At 37.0% G+C, this 19,079-nt stretch overlaps 1 protein-coding gene across 1 annotated transcript in view; it reads right to left on the bottom strand.

Moving 5' to 3' along the window:
- Window positions 1-19,079, bottom strand: part of GPC5 (glypican 5) — a gene marked incomplete at both ends in the record, with an annotated part of 1,374,381 nt that overhangs the window by 1,082,899 nt on the left and 272,403 nt on the right. The window contains one exon of the mRNA XM_082859487.1: window positions 12,674-12,807. Coding sequence (XP_082715613.1) covers window positions 12,674-12,807 — 134 coding nt within the window. The remainder of the gene's footprint in view (window positions 1-12,673; window positions 12,808-19,079) is intronic.

Here is a 19,079-nt window from a genome sequence, read left to right as displayed (position 1 = left end):
TTTGGACACTTCAAATGCCAATGATAGATTTAAAATGATGGAATATTCTTTGCAACAGAAAACCAAGAGAAAGAAAGTGCTTGGTACTCTTGCTGTAGGTGAAGCACTCACGATGCTTCTAAGTACAATTACTTTTGCTACTTTAGTAAAAGAAATGAGCCTCACTCATCATCCTGATGTAGGCCCCATAGATTCTGCTAAAAATTCTGAAGTACCTTTTATACACTTCTATAAAAATCATCAATTTCAATACGACACATATTTAAAATCCTCCTCATGGCTTAAAAAATTTGAGTGAAAAAAATGTGAGCGGAATTTGGGGTTCTTTTCAACTTTGCAGATGTTCACTGACTTTCCAAAGGAAAATGGATAAAAGATTCACTTTTTGTGAGAAGGAAGGAAGGGAGGGAGGGAGGGAGGAAGGTTGCTTTCAGGTATATTAGACAGGGAAAATTGCATTCACAGTTTGGTTTTCTTGATGGGGGATATCTTGAGCCATATAAATGAGGTAACCCTATAGTCATGATTATAAATACTATTGAAAACCTTCTATGCTCATCTGGCAAAGTTGCTGTTTACTGGGAAACAGAAGGTTTTTGGAGAACCAGTTAGAAAAATGTCCAAATTAAAGGACATTTTTCCTATGACTGAGAAATATATTTTATTATTCTTTCTGTAATGAGAAATTTGGGGAGATTTTGACTCACATTAACTTAAGTTTGACAGTCTCAATATCACGGATGTCGCAAATTAACTTGAGGTCCAGAGCATTATGGACCATCGATGTAAATAACTTGAAGAATTTAGAATAAATCTCATATTCCCTGATATAAGCCTATCCTCATCTAAGCAAGCAAGCTATGAGAGCGCTAATCGCAGATACTGATAACCACATACATTTGCTTTCTGTCGTTTTCAATAATCGTTACCATCAAAAACAAAAAGCGAGCAGCATGCACTGGACACCGAACCTCTAAGGCCATCACAATTTCAACTTCGAGTTTATACCAAGTACTAGGAGCCATCTCTCCTTTCAACACAAATACTGTAGAATATTAGCTTAATTGCCCATTGTTTGGATTTAGTTTCAGATATTTCATGAAATGGTCATTAATTTTTTCCACGAACACCTAGAAAATAAGAGCAAACACAGTTTCAAGTCCTTTGTTTATGAACTTCCTTGTTCTGCGAAGTTTTTATCAGATTCTCAGTGGGATACATGACCCACAAAAGGTTAAGCACCACTAGCCTAAACTCTTGCCACATGTTTGCTCTGCCTCCTGGCATTCCTTCTTCCTGTGTGCCTGGGTTTTGACCCATGGGGTCCTGCTCCGCATTATTCACGTAGGGCTTGACGCTAGCCTGCCTTGCGCTCACGTTTTCTTAGCCCTGCTCTGGCCTGGCCTCTGGCCCCTCATCCAAAGCCTCACCTTGGCCTGCCCTGCCCTAGGTGCCCTCACTGCCACCACTCACTAAGCACTGTTTTAAATTAAACAGAAATGTCCTCATTGAAGGGAACATGGCCTTTATTTTAGTAAATTAAATGTACAGATAATAAATAACAACGGCACCTCAAAGAAGCACTAACTTCCTTTTAGGAAACAGATTGGAAATTGCTTTCTCCAGTCCTACAAATGATATTAAATTTTTCTCAAAGAGTTGACTTTTCCCTGACCCATGGATATTTTCATCCGCTGAGTATGTGTACACACAATTCATTAAGCCCAGTCTATCAATACGGATTTACCCATGTAAACAAATACATTTACCCAAACACACGCACATCAAGAATTTTAAAAATTGTGGTTTCAATAAAGTATTTTACTAAATAAGGTTTAACAACGTAGCTATGAATTCATGTATTTTAAGCCAACTGATTCTACTTAATATGAACCTTTTGAGCTATCTTGGCAGTCATCCTAAATGATGTTAACTGTTCTTCATTCAGTATATGTTTAAAGATTTTTCCTATTGTAATTTAATTATTTTTAACCACATCACTGTGTTCTCCTGTGAGGTACAGGGTAACAATTAATTTGCTTTCATAGACAGACCCATCCTGAATAAGAATGAGGCCCTGACTCATTCCTCTCCTTAAACTACGCAATTTCAAGTGTCCTCTTTAGTTCCCATCCTCAATAAATAAAATTCTTCATGTTCCAAGTGGTAAAATTTTCATCCAATTCAAGATTTAATAATCACATTAGAATAAAATGGAACTTCCCGTTGATACAATATCCCAAAGAAGTTCTGAGGAGAAAACTGAGAGAAACAAAAACTCATAAAACAAGTTAAATTATATTTCGTTTCCAACGTTGAAAATCTATTATTTCTAAAAATTCTCCTTTCCCCACCTTCACGTCAAAATCACCTCTGACGTTAAAAACATTTTACTTTTACTGAAACCTAAACTAAGTCTTTATTACCCCAATACACACTCACGCATACAGCCCACCCCTTAATCAGCATATTCTTAAATGAGAGGCTTGGCTAATTGGAATGCTAGCTGGAGAACAGATGGGGCACTGATGTTGAGACTCTCTCTTAATTTATTGTCCTGGGGTTTTCCTAATTACCCACTTAACTGGCACAGCCACACCGCTTTGAAATAATAATGTACAGCTAATTATCACTGATTTAAGCTTGCTAATAGCTTACTCTTACCAGCTAAGTTCAAGCAATCAAGCAGAGAGCAGGAACTGCCATAGGGAAAGCACTCTGCCTGGGCTGGTTTAGACAGCTATGAGGGCAGTGTCCTTTACAGCTGTGTTGACTAGGTTTCTGCCCCAAACTAAGGCTAAATCGTGATGCTTTGCTAGATGTTTAAAGCCTTTTCCTTGCCTTTCTCAACTTTCGGAGACCTTTGTAACTGGTATGTATCAATCAGTCCAAGTCTCCAATCAGCTCGTTACCATCATGCTACATACAAGGGAAAAACTGGGTAGACTGAATAAGTACATCTCCAAAATGTGATTAAAATAATAATAAACTAGAGTTTAGCTCCTTTTTCCAGACTCTATCTACAAGTTTAGCACAACCCTTAGATCCAGAGACAGATTTTAATATGTAAATTTCCTTCTTCAAATTTTACAAATAGGAGAAGAAGGCAATGCGTTCAACAGAAAGGTTCCCTATGAATTCAGAAGTGGGAGAAAAAAAAAACAAAAAAGAAGTTAGGAACTTAGGACTATATAGAGAAATATCTATATTTATGATAGGAGACTAGACTTCTGCCTTAGTGTACACTTATTGTGCATTTATTTTAGGAACTTCTTCAGACATCTCTAGGTCAGATTTCCTAGAGGCAGTGTCTGACACAGCAATGTGGACGCAGGTGACTCACTGAAGGATGCTCGTAAGAGAGAGGTAGTGAGGGAAGCCAGATAGAATGGGGAGGAAGAAGTTAAGCAGTGATGTCTCATCTTCAGCCAGATTCCACAAGGAGTGCTGCAGTGTGAATGTCACCACATACTTGGTCCTACCACCTTGAGCAAGGGGCGAGCCCCGTAGGCTCCTGCGTCAGTCAGTCATTGCCTGCAAGCTGCCACCGACGGGGTGAGGTAGGTGGGAGTTTCCCCCCTCACCCATGTGGATGAGACGGTGTCATAGCCACTCTCCAGGATGGGCCCCAGTAATCTTTCCCTTCCTGCCTCTGTGTAGTCCCCCTCCACACTGAATAGAACTGACTTACATAACTTTTAGGATATTGCAAAAGTGACAGTGTGGGACTTCGGAGGCTGGATCATTATAAGAAACTACAGCTTCTCCCTTGCTTTCTCTCGGATTGCTTACACTGAGGGAAACCGGCCACAATGTGGTGAGAAAACTCAAGCAGTCCTATGGAGAGGTCATTGTGACAAGAAACCAAGGCCTCCTGCCAACAGCCATGTGAGTGAGCTATCTTGGAAGATGATACTCCAGCTCCACTAAAGCCTTCAAATGACTATGGCCCCAGTTGACTTCTTGACAGCAATCTCCCCGAGACCCTGAGCTAAAACCCCACAGCTAAGCAGCTCCCAAATTCCTGATCCACAGAAAGTTACATAATAAATGTTTATTTTTGCTTTAAGCCACTAAGTTTTGGAATGATTTGTTAGGTAGCAATAGATAAGAAACACAGAAGGCTCCTATCTGTTGAGGTCAATTCCCCAGATAATAAGGCAGCTGTGCGTGAGCAGCCAGGACACAGCAACCAAGAAGCAGACAAAATGGACAGGTAAAGGGGTGCAAGCAGGGCGCCAGCAACATCAACTACCTTAGTTACCTTTCACATTAAATGTTTCCATTGAACCCTTCGTACTCCTCCATACAGTGTCATGCCATGAACTTAATTATGACTTGGACATTTACAGTTTTAAAAAATGTATCTGGCAACACCTTGAAATTCTAGGCCTAGTGAAAATACTCTTCAAAAGTGAAGATATGTTCAGACAAACAATAGCTGAGAAAACTCATCACTAGTAATAAGCAATGAAAGATGTACTAAGGCTAAAGCAAAGATTCTAGATGAACACACAGAAATAAATTTTAAAAAGTATCAGAAAGAATAAAATAGGTAATTATAGGTAAATATTGACTACTTAAAGACAACAGTAACAGTAAGGTCTTGGGGCTTGCTAAAATGTTGGTAGAAGTAAGATTTGTTGACAAAAATAGCACAAAAGCTAGGAAGAGAGTAATAGAGTGAAACTGTTTTGAGGTACTTATACTGTTCAATGAAGTGGTAAAACTTTTAATTTAAAGTAGATGGTAAAGAATGTAAAGTGCATATTTTAATCTCTATGGTAGCCATTGAGAATACTGAAGAAACACAAATCTAAAAAGCTTTGAAGATTAAAAAAAATAATAAATACCAGCTAAACTCAAAAGAAGGCAAGAAAGGAGGAATAAAAAAAATGGTATAAAGGGATAACAAAGAACAAGATGGTAGCCTTAAACCCAACTACTATTTCAGTATATTATATATCACTGTAAAACACTGTAGAACCAACCTAAAATTGAGTCATTTATGTCAAGGACAAAATGAAGATGGTCAACGTAGGTGCATGAAGGAAACTTAACCTAACCTTACAGGAATTTACAGCTCTTCTCAGAAATTGGCGGAGGATACCAGCCAATCCCCAAACACCAAGTCTGTCCATGCCATCTCTGGACTTCCTATTCTCCTAACTCAGCTACCCTGATCCAAATAAGAAAGAAGACCAGTAGCCAAACAATTACCTGAAAAAGCCAAATAACTTCCATATTTATACCATAAAAATCCCTTAGTCTGTGAGCAAATCAGAACTCACTACTCCCATAGCCTTGAGCTTCCCAGTTTGCAGGTTGAAATCCTTGCAATAAAGTCATCTTTCTGCTTTTGTTTTTTTTTTTAATTCAGTAGAGTTTGGTTTTTGAACCATGCACTAGACATTCCAATTAAAAAACAAAAACTGACTAATCACCTCTTAATAAATATTGGTTACCCCTGCCAAAGGTCAAATTATTTATGTCAACAATGGTTATATAAACCTCAAAAGACTTGTTTGAATAAAGGAAACTATATAAACTTAACTCTTACTCTGCCACAAAGACCTGAAAATATGTATGTTTTAAATCAGGTACCATAATTTAAAACAGAAATTTTTATAAGCTATACCATAAAGAAATTAAATCTAAAGTAAATTATGACAATAATTTTTAAAGACTATGACTTATTTATATGTAAAAACAGTTTAAAGTTTTAGTAAATAGAACAGTGTTTATTTTTCATTTACATGGTAAGACAGTGTCAGAGACACTGATGCATTTTACAACTAGAGCAACTATACTGGATATGAGCAAGAGTTTCTCTTGGATACGTCCTTAAAAGGTAGACTGTAGTGCGTAGAGTATATGAGTTTTACCAGGTACAGCAAGCCTCTTGCCAGAACAGCTGTACCAGTGCACCATGTGATCATCCACAGAGAAAACCCAGTCCCACGAACAGACTGACCATTAGAAACAGTACAAAAAAGTAGACACATAGAGCATTATAAACATATCTTTGTCTGAATCGATCTTTGTATTCAATATAACCCTAATCAAAACTCAAGAGATTATAACATATATTTGAAAAAATAATTCTACAAACATCTAAGAGAATTTTGAGAAACAGTAGGGAAAGGGGCTAACAAGATTTAAGAAAATCTTTAAGAGCAAAAGAGAAAAAAGAAGAAACAGGAAAAAAAAAAAAAACAGTAAACAGAGCAATTTCAGAGAGAGCTTATAAACAGGCCAGTGTATGTATCTATCTAAGGGAACTTGGAATGAGTATGAAGCAAAAAAAAAAAAATGAGAAAAGGAAAAGAACAGATTGTTTTAGAGCAACCCTTGAAATCTGCCTCAGAATTTGGAAAATTTAAGTTGGAACTTTACCTCATACATAACATATATAAAGATATAGTCTCTACATATATTAACAATGTGAGAAACAAAACTATAATGCTAGTATGAAAAAGAATAGTAGACTATCCTTTTGAATTGATGCAAGCAAGCAATTTTAAACATGAAAACATTTTATAAACTCAATTTCTGTTTAACAAAGATCATCTTAAGTTACACATCAACTCACTTATTTACGTTTAACTGAACTATCATCTTAGATAGAAAATGTTTGCAAAGTCTAAAACTGACAAACAACATATAGAACATAAAAAGAAACTCTTACAAATGGTTAAATTTAAAAAGGAATCTAGTAGGAAACTAAGCTCACAGAAAAAAAAGGAAACAAGAGAAAACAAAATTTTAGGAAATAAAAATTTTAAAACTGTATTAGCTTGTATTAGTTAACATATAACTATTATTAAACTATATTAGTTAATAAGTTGATTAGAGTGATAATAAAATAGCTCACCCATCAAATAAGAGATCTGAATTAACAAAAATATAAAGTACAAGAAAAAGAAATGTCACTTTATTTGCCGCACAAAGAACTCTCAGTCTCTCACCTAGTTCCTAATCCCAGCTTCTGAGTACCTTCACTATACTAAGGCTGGGTTCTCTTGAGAAAGATCCCTGAACAAGCCCAACAATTATGTAGCATAAAGTTTTCTTCCCATCTTTCCTTAAGGGTCCTGTGGCCCTTTTGCTTCCTAGCAATAGAGACCAGCTCTCAGTTAACTTTAATCCTAAAGACCCAAAATGCCATTCTACTCTGTCTAAATGGGGCTCATAGAGGTCAAACTGAAATGGAGCAGGACCCTATGATCCCTGCCCCCACCATGTCCTCAGTCTAGCTTTTGTCTGTGAAAAACCTTTGGGCAAAGAATAAGTTTAGGGCTTCCCTGGTGGCGCAGTGGTTGAGAGTCCGCCTGCGGATGCAGGGGACACGGGTTCGTGCCCCGGTCCGGGAAGATCCCACATGTTGTGGAGCGGCTGGGCCCGTGAGCCATGGCCGCTGAGCCTGCGCGTCCGGAGCCTGTGCTCCGCAATGGGAGAGGCCACAACAGTGAGAGGCCCGCGTACGGCAAAAAAAAAAAAAAAAAAAAAAAAGTTTAATCAGAGAAGTGAGAAAATGCAGAAACAAAGGAAAACAGTCCAACAAGACTAAATAGTATAGTTTAGTCATTAAGCATAGTTAAGGACCTTTAGTTCCTTTTCATGGGCTATAGATCATATTCTGAGTGGTATCCTGTGAGCTGTTTTGTAGATATTGACACACTCACCAGGTGGAAGAGGTGAACTACGTGATGACCAGGCTGTAGCCATGACATAAGCTGCCATCATTCCGAGAACTGGCCTCAAAGAAATGGGAACAAACCAACCCTGGAACTGAAGATTAACGGTACTTAAAACAATCAAGATGACGCTGGTCAGATCACCACATGACCAATTTCAAGACGACTGTCAGAGCTGACCATGCTGTTTCTGCATGTAGCCCCCTCCTTCCATCTACAAAAGCTCTTGCCCACTGATTGTCAGTGCGGGGGGCGGGCAGTTGGCCGTTGGACAGGATTCCACCACCACCACCCCCCCATTGCCAGCATCTGAAATAAAGCAAGCTTTCCTTTCCACCAACCTTGCCTCTTTACTGACTTTTGAGTGGCGAGCTGCCGGACCCTACTTTCAGTTACAAAATGAAAATTAAATTTTAGGCTCAGTCTGTCTCACACTGGGCCCAATGAATCCACAGAAGTGTGTCTGTTTCACGCTTCTCAATATGTCTTTGGAAGAGACATACACATCCCTTGCACAATCACCACAATAGTTCCTCAACTCATGGAGTGGGGGCCAAACTGAAATCCCTAAAACTACCTCTTGTACAAAAAACAGCAAAACAAGAGAATATCACAGCTGTTTTGGTTCTGGTACCAATTCCAGTATGTGGAGAGGCAGTGAGGGTCCCCGTACCAACAAAAAGCAATTTTCCCACAGCAGCAGCGTATCTAAAAATCCAATTCAATTCTGACACTATCTACCCAGAGAGAGTGTCAGATTCCACAGGTTAATGGTTCAGTCCTACAAGACTGTGTCCCACGCCCTCCAACACACACACACACTTCAGGTGCCCGTCCCAAGTCCAGGTTGTTACTTGTACTTCTGACCAGTTGGCTATAAATCACACGTTCCCACTACCCACTCCCTCCTCGAGTTTGACTAATTTGCTAGAGCCGCTCACAGAACCCAGAGAAATGTTTTACTTACTAGGTCAACAGTTTATTGTAAAAGGATATAACTCCGGAACAGCCAGATGGAAGAGCTGCGCAGGGCAAGGCACTGGAGGATGGAGCACACAGCTTCCGTGCCCTCTCCAGGCACGCCACTCGCCCTGCACCTCCACACGCTCAGCAACACGGACGCTCTACAAACCATCGGGGGTTTTATGGAGGCTTCATTACACAGGTGGGATTGATTAACTCATGGCCACCGTCGATTGAGTCAACCTGTGGCCCCTCGCCCCTCACTGGAGATTAGGAGGTGGGACTGAAAGTTCCAGCCTTTTAACCACATGTTTGGCTCTCCAGGCAGCCAGCCCGATCCTTAGGTGGGGCCCAAAAGTCACCTCATTAACATAACAAAAGACACCGTTCTTCTCTCATCACTTAGGAAAATCCAAGGGTTTTAGGAGTCTATGCCACGAATGGTGTCAAAGAACAAATACATATTTCTTACTATAAATCACACTATCACAATATCCCTGGGAATTGCTGAGTTTAGGGTCATCATCACACACAAAAATTGTAGTGGTGGTGATCTTAACACTTCACCATTGACCTCACTTGTTTGGCTGGTCTATGCACAGGGGGTAGACACAGATAATGGTTGGATTATCATAACCTGAGTCACAGGGTGACTCCAATTACATACTCCTTTGTATGTGGTGTCTGCTAGAGCAAATCAATACATGTCCTGCCACCTGCTATGCAGCTAATGACTTGACAAATGCTTTTCTCTCTTTACCAATTAGTAAGGACAATTAGAAACGTTTCACTTTCAGCTGGCAAGAACCCCTTCACTGTTAGACCTCAAGGCAATTCTCCCACTCCATGACAGACAGGAGCCGTGATCATCTAGACATCCTATAGGACGCCACGCTGATAATCAAATATTGATCACATTATGCTAGACAACTTAGTCTAAATGATTCTGGTGGGGAAAAATATTGACATTTTGAGTGCCTGACAATTCAGCAGGGTTTGTAAATGTCTAGTAGTCTGAATCTGATTGGGATATTCTTCTCATGCAAAAGACAAATTTCACCACTTAAGATGATCTAAAGCACAGGAAGAAGCACAGAGCTTTTGGGATCCCTTTGCATCTTAGAGAAAACATATTACACACATATTACAACATACTGTGTTGCTACAACCCATTTATAAAGTAGCACGCACCAAGGTACTCTGACATTCAGTCCAGATGACCCAGTTCATCTATGCAATGGTGACTGAAGTACTGGTGGCAAATAAAGATGCTCTGCAGAGACTCCAGAAAGCCCCATAAGAAGAATCACAGTATAGACACCAAGGGTTTTAGAGTAAAGTCATTTATTCTTTTACTGAACACTATTTTTGTTTGTTCGGTTGGTTGGTCCATCTGTCATTCAGTAGGTCAGTCAGCTGGTTGGCTTACAACTTGCCTCTGGCAGAACCTGCACACTTGACCATAAACCAGCAAATGATTCTGCAACCTGAGATGCCCATGAGGAAACAAGTACTGTCTGACCTGCCAGGCTATAAGATCGGGCTTGTATAGAAGCAATATAACATCAAGTGGACGTGATCGATTGGAAATCAGGCTCAAGCAGGTGGGAAAAGGACAAGTAAGATACATGGAAATTAGCCCAGACTCACTAAGCACCTATTCCTGCTACATTGCCCCACCTACTTAAATCAAAATTTATGACCTCGTGGGGAAAGATAAGTTGATGAAGGATAAATAAAATTCAGGTTATAAAAGGAAAATCAAAATAGTATTGCTAAGAGAGCTTTCTAAAACGGAGCTGGGAGTCCACTGAGGAAGTGTGACTTACGTACATCTGGACCTGGATGGAATCTGACCTTTGACCACTTACTGTCTTAATGCAGACACTCAGAACACCTGCCCAATGATACTTATCGGATACTTACCACAAATAACTCGTGACAGCCTATCTACTTATTGAACCCTTACCCTAAAATAGCCCTTAAGAATAAATATTTCCTTTCTTGTATCAGAGTCAATCATACTTCTTGCCAGACAACTTTTAACAACCTTGTGGCTTTTATCTGTATAAGCCCCTGACTCTTTCCTCTGCTCCAACACCCTTTTAGTTTCACCCAAATCTCTCTCCTGAATTGCAATTCCTAATAGCCCAAATAAACTCTTACTTGCACCCTTCTGCACTGCTTGGATGACAAAGTCTACTTTACGATAGGAAAGGATAGATAAAATTCAGGTCTACTTTATGGATAGGTCTGCACAATATATAGGCATCAAGAGGAAATATACTGCCACAGAAATTAAGCTCCATTCAGGAATGGCAATAAAAAAATGTGTAAAAGTGAAATGCTTAAGCTGGCTCAAGTGCAGGACCTCTGGTTGTTCACCTTGCGTGGCATGAGATTGGCCAGTGATGAGCCTACCCTGATTCATGGGAAATGGTTAATGGTGGCTGACCAGTCAAGGGCATAGAAATAATGAGTTTGCAAGATTGGTGACATGGAGGTCTATTCAATGGCCAGGATAGATACTTATAAAACTTTCCACTCAGATAAGCCCCTCATTGCTCCTGAGCCATTCTGTAACATTTCACCTGCACAGTCTTAGTTTTGCAAGGGAATAAACCATGTTAAGTACCGGGTTTTGTTTTGGTTTTCCAGCAACTAGGTTGTTTTGGTGATGAAACTGACATGATCTTTAGGAACGTAATATCTTCCTTAGCTGGGTTTTATTATAAGAACCACCATAGCCAAAGCATACTGATTTCTCAAATGCAAGAAATAACTACTGATCACCATAGATGTTTAAATTGAAAAAAACATAAAAACACAGCTATTTTACTTGCAAACAATGTGCTAATTGTTTCCAGCTGTAGCACATGGCCAGTAATAGCTCAGTTCTTTACCCCGTGCTAATAACCCAACTGAGGAGAGAATGGGGCAACTAAGAGCACTATCTCAAAAGGAAACAGATTTTACATTATAGAGAGTAAAGTATGTAAAATACTGAATTCTCCATAAGGTATTTTTAGAAATAATTATTTGAATTAATAAACACAGAATTCTGAATTTCAGGTCAATTCAAAAATACCTACTGAGAATCTAGTATTTGCCATTGTACTGGTCAACTGAATACCAAAATAAATGAATAATAGTTTCCTCCAGTATTAAAAAGTTTTTAGTTTAATCACCAATTCTCAAGCAACCGGACACTAATGAAGGCTTTAACAATTAATTTAACAATTAATCACGGGCACAGTGGTAGAAATGTGAGTTAATGCTTATCATTTTGAATCGAAAGATTGTAATTTTCAGCATTCCAGGTAAAAGGTATGGACACTTTACATTTTTTAACAGGTACTTAACATTCAGTAACACTTATCACATCATTTACATGAATACTCTCTCTGTGTTGCATTCTGTCCAATATAGTAGCTATTAGCTACATGTAAAATTTTGACTAAAACTAATTAAAATTATGTAACGTTAAAAATTCAATCCTCAGTCACACTAGCTACATTTAAAAAATTTTTATTTTATTGTGGTAAGAACACTTACCATGAGATCTACCCTCTTAATAAATTCTGAAGTGTACAATGCAATATTGTTGACTACAGGGAGGGGGAAATGGGGAGTTACTCTTCAAGGGGCATAGTTTCAGTTAAGCAAGATGACTGAGTGTTACAGATTGCTGTACAACATTGTACACTAGCCACATTTGAAGTGCACAATGATCATATGTATGTAAGGCCTGCCATATTGTGTCATAAAAAATGTTCCCTTATCACAGAAAGGTTTTTTGGTCTCCTGAGTTGAACTCATCTTCCTAATTAACAGAATAGGAGGAAGCACTGAATTTTAAAGGTAATTAATGTTGATCCTTTGTTTCTTCAATAGTGTATTTTGTTCTACTTAATTCTTAATTCAAGCCCTGCAGAATAGAATACATTCTATTCTGTTGTAAAATTAATAGCTTACTTTCTTTTCTCTTTCTGGTTGTAAAACAAATGTCTTACTTTCTTCTGTTGGCAAGTGTCTCTTCCCCATTTCTTATAAAGATCTTCATTCCATGCTTCTCTTTGCTCCCATCAAAAGAACAACGGGGGCTTTGTGTGGGTGTTCTGATTGGACGGCCACAAATCTTATTTACCTTTTAAATAGAAAATATTAAAGACAGTTAGAAAGCATGCTCCAGCCTTTCTGAGGATGTAATGTTCACTAGAGTCCAAAACAATAACATATTCTTATTTATAGCACACTAATAACCTTTAAGACATACAATGTTCGTTAATTTTTAAAATAAAGGGAATCAAATTATCTGTATAAAATGGCAGCCATAATAAATTGATGCTATACACATTTATACAGTTTGCATGTATGCAAGCTCAAAATACACGAATAAAAACATATATGCAAAGTCAGAGAACTACATTAATAAACTAGCCTGCTTGTATAAATAAAACTAATCAAAGTAGATATTATTTATGGTTTATAACCATATGTATGACTAATTACTTACTTGTACTAATTTTTTTTAATAAAATAATTTGCTATTGAATATGTGGTCCATTTCTATATGAGTTCTAAGGGTAGTTTTCTTCTTAAAATGCTTTCTTAGAAATGGCAATAAATATTTTTATATAAGATCTCATTTTGTAATAGTTGTATATCTTTTTCCTCAAACTGGTTTGATTTCAAGGGTGTTATTTATGGTCTCTTTTTTAAAAATTATTTATAGAATTGAAAATTTTAATTTTTAATACTACTTATCTAGTAAAGATCTTCATATGTAATTATCATTGAAAATTAAGGAATTAATTGGACACATTACCATGTAAAGCATCAAAAAAGATTCACAAGATAACTTATACATTTAAAAAGGCATAGTCATATAATTAAAAATACATAAAAGCATTGCCTGAGAATCAGGAGACTTTGGTTCCTGTCCTAATTTTTCCTTCTTAATTGCTGAGATCTTGAAAACAGTGGCAGAACTTTTTAAAACTTGATTCTCTTATATGTAAAATGAAGAACTTAGAAAAAAATTATTCCAAAGTTCCCTTAAAGTTCTAAATTTTTTAAAATTTTCCATGAATGAGCATTACAGGAATTATGCATCAACTCATTTATTTAAACCATAATTATTTTGTTCTAATATTTGCAAAGAACATGTATTAGATGCTATAGGACATAAAAGATTAGAAACTGAATTTTCCCCAAAAGAGCTGACAATTTAGAAAGAAAGAAAAAACAATCCCCCAAACATCAAAACGCACATGCACCTTAAGAAAAGGCCTGGCCCACACCAGGCTCCAGCCCACCCTGCCAATGTGACAGCCCCAGAGAACGCTGGGAAAGGCCCTGGCCCATGCTCACTTCGGCTCCAGTCCCCCTGCCAAAGCCACTGGGCACACACAGTCAGCATAGGGATACTCCCAGACAAGGACATACCTTCAAGAGCAGGAGAGGTAATTGCTTCATCTAATTTATAGAGACAAACAACAGAAAGCAAACTTTAATGAAATGGAGATAAGTAATTTACTTGATAGAATGTCCGAAGTACCAGTCCTAAAAAAGCTCACTGAACTCAGGAGAAGTCTATAGGAACACAGTGAGAATTTTAACAAAGAATTTGAAAATGTAAAACAAATCTTATATATATATAATATATATATTTATATATATGAACCTCATGGTAACCAAAAACCAAAAACCTACAATAGATACACAAAAAAACAAAGGAACCCAAAAGTAATACTAAAGAAAATCATCAAACCACAAGGGCAGAGACTAAAAGAAGAAAAGAACAGAGAAGAACTACAAATACCTCCAGAAAAGAATGAACAAAATGGCAATAAGTACATACCTATAATAATCACTTTAAATATAAATGGACTAAATGCCCTAATAAAAAGACAATAAGGTGGTTAAATGAATAAAAATAACAAGACCCATCCATATACTGCTTACAAGATATTCACTTCAATGCTGAAGACACACACGGACTGAAAGTGAGAGGATGGAAAAAGGTATTCCACGCAAACGGAAACAAAAAGAAAGCTTTGGTAGCAATACCCATATTAGACAAAACAGACTTGAAAACAAAGTCTAGAGCAAAAGACAAAATAGGACATTACATAATGATGAAAGAGTCAATCCAAGAAGAATTCTTAAACATGTATGAACCTAACATAGGCATGCCTATATACATAAAGAAAATATTAACAAACGTAAAGGGAGAAAATGACAGTGATACAAAAGTAGGGGACTTTAATACCCTACCTGCAGCAATGGACATATAATCTGGACAGAAAATCAGTATAGAAACATTGCCCTTAAATGACACATTAGACTTGATGGACTTAACAGATATCTACAGGACATTCCATCCCAAAACAGCAGAATACATATTCTTTTCAAGTGCATATGGAACATTCCCCAGGATAGATCACATGCTAGGCCACAAAACAAGTCTCAATTAATTGAAGAAGATTGAAATCATATCAAGCATCTTTTCTGACCACAAAGATATGAAACTAGATATCAGTTACAGGGAGAAAACTGGAAAAAACAACAACACATGGAGAGTAAACAACATGCTACTATAAAATCAATGTGTCAATGAAGAAATAAAAAAATACCTTGAGACTAATTAAAATAAAGACACAACTTTCCAAAATCCATGGTTTGTGGTAAAAGCAGTCCTAAGAGGGATTTATAGTGATACAAGCCTATCCCAGGAAACAAGAAAAATGTCAAAGGAGCAATCTAACTTGACACCTAAAAGCACTAGTAAAAGAAGAACAAACAAAGACCAGAGATAGCAGAAGGAAGGAAATGGTAAAGATCAGAGTAGAAATAAATGAAATAGAGAACAAAAAAAAAGAGGAAGAAAAGATCAATGACGCTAAGAGCTGTTTTTTTGAAAATATAAATGAACTTGATAAACCCTTAGCTAGACTCATAAAAGAAAAGGAGAGAGCGCCCAAATAAATAAAATTAGAAATGAAGAAGTTACAACTGACATCCCAGAAATACATACAATCATAAGAGAATACTACAAACAATTATAAGCCAAAATTTGGACAATGTAGAAGAAATGGATAAATTCCTAGATACATACAGTCTTCCAAGACTGAAACTGGAAGAAACAGAAAATCTGTACAGACCCAATAATAGTAATTAAATTAAATCAGCAATCAAAAAACTTCCAGCAAACAAAAGTCCAGAACCAGATAGCTTCATAGGGGAATTCTACTAAGCATTTAAAGAAAACCTATTCTTCTCAAATTATTCTGAAAAACTAAAGAGGAAGGAATACATCCAAACTCAGTCTACAAGGTCAGCATTACCCTGATACCAAGACCAGCCAGAGATATTACAAAGAAAGAAAATTACAGGCTAATATCCCCGATAAACGTGGAGGCAAAAATCCTCAAAAAATATTAACAAACTGAATTCAACAATATAAAAGGATCACAGATCATGATCAAGTGGGATTTATTGCAGGATGCAAGGATGGTTCAATACCCACAAATCAATTAATGTGATACACCATATTAACAAAAGGAAGGATAAAAAATCACATGATCATCTCAACAGATACAGAAAAAGCATTTGACAAAATTCAACATCCATTCATTATAAAAACATTCAACAAAGTTGGTATACAGGGAACAAGCTTCAAAATAATAAAGGCCATTTATGAGAAACACACAGCTAACATCATACTCAACAGTGAAAAGCTAAAATCTTTTCCTCTAAGATCAGCAACAAGACCAGGATTCACACTCTTCTCACTTTTATTTAACAAAATATTGGAAGTCCTAGTGACAGCAGTCAGACAACAAAAAGAAATAAAAGGCATTCAAATTGGAAGAGAAGAAGTAAAACTATCACTATTTGCAGATGACATGATAATATATATAGCAAACCCTAAAGACTCCACCAGAAAACTACCAGAACTAATAAATGAATTCAGTAAAGTCACAGGATATAAAATAAATATACAGAAATTTGTTGTATTCCTATACACTTATAATGAACTATCATAAAGAGAAATCAGTAAAAAAAAATTCCACTTACAATGGCATTAAAAAGAATAAAATACCCAGGAATAAATTTAACCAAAAAGGTGAACCACCTGTACTCTGAAAACTATAAGACACTGATGAAAGAAATTGAAGACAACACAAATAAATGGAAAGATATTGTGTGTTCATGGATTAGAAGAATCAAGATTATTAAATACACAAATATTTACAATTGCCAAGATATGGAAGCAACCTAAATAAGTGTCCATCAACTGATGAATGGCTAAATAAGATATGGTAAATAGAATTGACCCTTGAACAATGTGGGAGTTAGGGGCACCAACCCCATACAGTCAAAAATCCACATATAACTTTATAGTCCACTCTGTGTATCCACAGATCCACATCCATGAATTCAACCAACTGCAGATAGTGTGGTACTGTAGTACATATTTATCAAAGAAAAAATCCACATATAAGTGTACCTGTTCAAACCCACATTGTTCAAGGATCAACTGTATATACAATGGAATATTATACAGCCATTAAAAAAGAATGAAATCTTGCCACTTGCAACAACATGGATGGACCTGGAGGGTATTATGCTAAGTGAAATAAGTCAGACAGAGAAAGACAAATACTATGTTTTCACTTATATGTGAAATATAAGAATAAACAAATATAACTAAATAGGAACAGACTCAGATATAGAGAACAAGCTAGTGGCTGCCAGAGGGGAGGCAGGTGGGGGGGGGAATGGTCAGATTAGATGGAGGGGATTCAGAGGTACAAACTATCATTTATAAAATATAGGTCACAGGGACGTAATGTAGAGCACAGGGAATATGGTCAATAATATTATAATAACTTTTCACGGTGTATAATCTATAAAAATATTGAATCATTATATTGTACACCTGAAACTAATATAATAAGTCAACTCTACTTCAATAAAAAAAGAAAAAGAAGTAACACTGTAACATGTAGAAAATGAACAGATTAACTCTGTTTGGGGTGCTTAGGGAAGAGCTTCAGTACGTAATGTCTAAATGGCAGATTAAAAGATAAACTAGGGGTTTGCCAGGTAGACAAAGCAGGAAATTTCCAGGAGAGAGTAGAAAGGCAAAGAGGTGTAAACAACTTAACATGTTTCATAGAACAAAATGTACATAGTGAAAGAAAGCAGTATAGCAAAAGGTAAGACATAAAAAATGCCATGATATATATATATGGTGATGGATGTTAACCAGACATTGTGGTAATCATTTCACAACATAGACAAACATCTAATCATTATGTTGTACACCTGAAACTAATATAATGTCATAGATCAATTATATCTCAATTCTTTAAAAATGCCTTAATATGTCTTGGATATCAAGCTAAAGAACTTGCTTAAGCAAATGGAAAGCAGGCAAAAGCTTCCACGTTGGAAAATGGTTGCTTAACGATTTCCACAAGAGAAAAACTTCATAAGAGCAGTTTGCAGGGAGGGAGACGAAAGGTCCTCCAGTAGAGCACTAGAGAAATGCTGGGGCCCAAAGTCAGCAGAAGAAGTGGTGAAAGAAGCAGACGATATAGAGGTAGACAGGAGGGAGAGATAGTAGCTTGGAGACTGATTAGATATATAATGTTTTCTGAACAAAGAATAATGGTGGAAGGCAGAGGGAAAATCTTGAGAGATATAAGTGCAAGAAAAATCAGGCTGACATCAAAAATGGATAAAAATTTGGTTCTCCTGGAAAGAAGGGAACATGAAGGGTAGTAGTAAAAGGAAATTATGTTTGAAGAGTAGGTTGGAGTCAGATCTTGAAGGGTTTAAAATGATAAGCTAAGAAGTTTTATTTATTAGACGAAACCTCTGATGGCTATTGAATGGAAAAGCAAAATTCCAGAGCTGATATTTAGCAATGGATCTGACAGCCCTGTAGAAGTTGGACTAGAGAGAGAGAGACCCATTAAAGGGAGGTAAACTGTTAACAGATCCTGAAGTTCTCAGGAAAGAGAATTTTATTCTGAAGTACAGTAGTGACAGTGTCCATGAAGAGAAGGATTCATGAATCATGTACAGAGAGAAGAGAAGAAGAATCAGCATGGCTAAATCCAGAACACTGACAACACCAAGTGCTGACAAGGATGTGGATAAACAGAAACTCTCATTCATTGCTGTTGGGAATGCAAAAGAGTACAGCCCCTTTGGAAGACAGTTTGGCAGCTTCTTACAAAATCAAAAAAAAAAAAAGAACAAAAACACTTTTATCATATTATCCAGCAATCACACTCCTTGGTATTTACCTAAAGGAGTTAAAAATGTATGTCCACACAAAAAACCTGCACACAGATGTTTATAGCAGCTTTATTTATGATTGCCAAAACTTGGAAGCAACCA

This window comes from Leucopleurus acutus, assembly GCF_964270905.1.
Source record: "Leucopleurus acutus genome assembly, chromosome: 18".
Lineage (NCBI taxonomy): Eukaryota > Metazoa > Chordata > Mammalia > Artiodactyla > Delphinidae > Leucopleurus > Leucopleurus acutus.
This window is presented reverse-complemented; position numbering and strand designations above follow the sequence as displayed.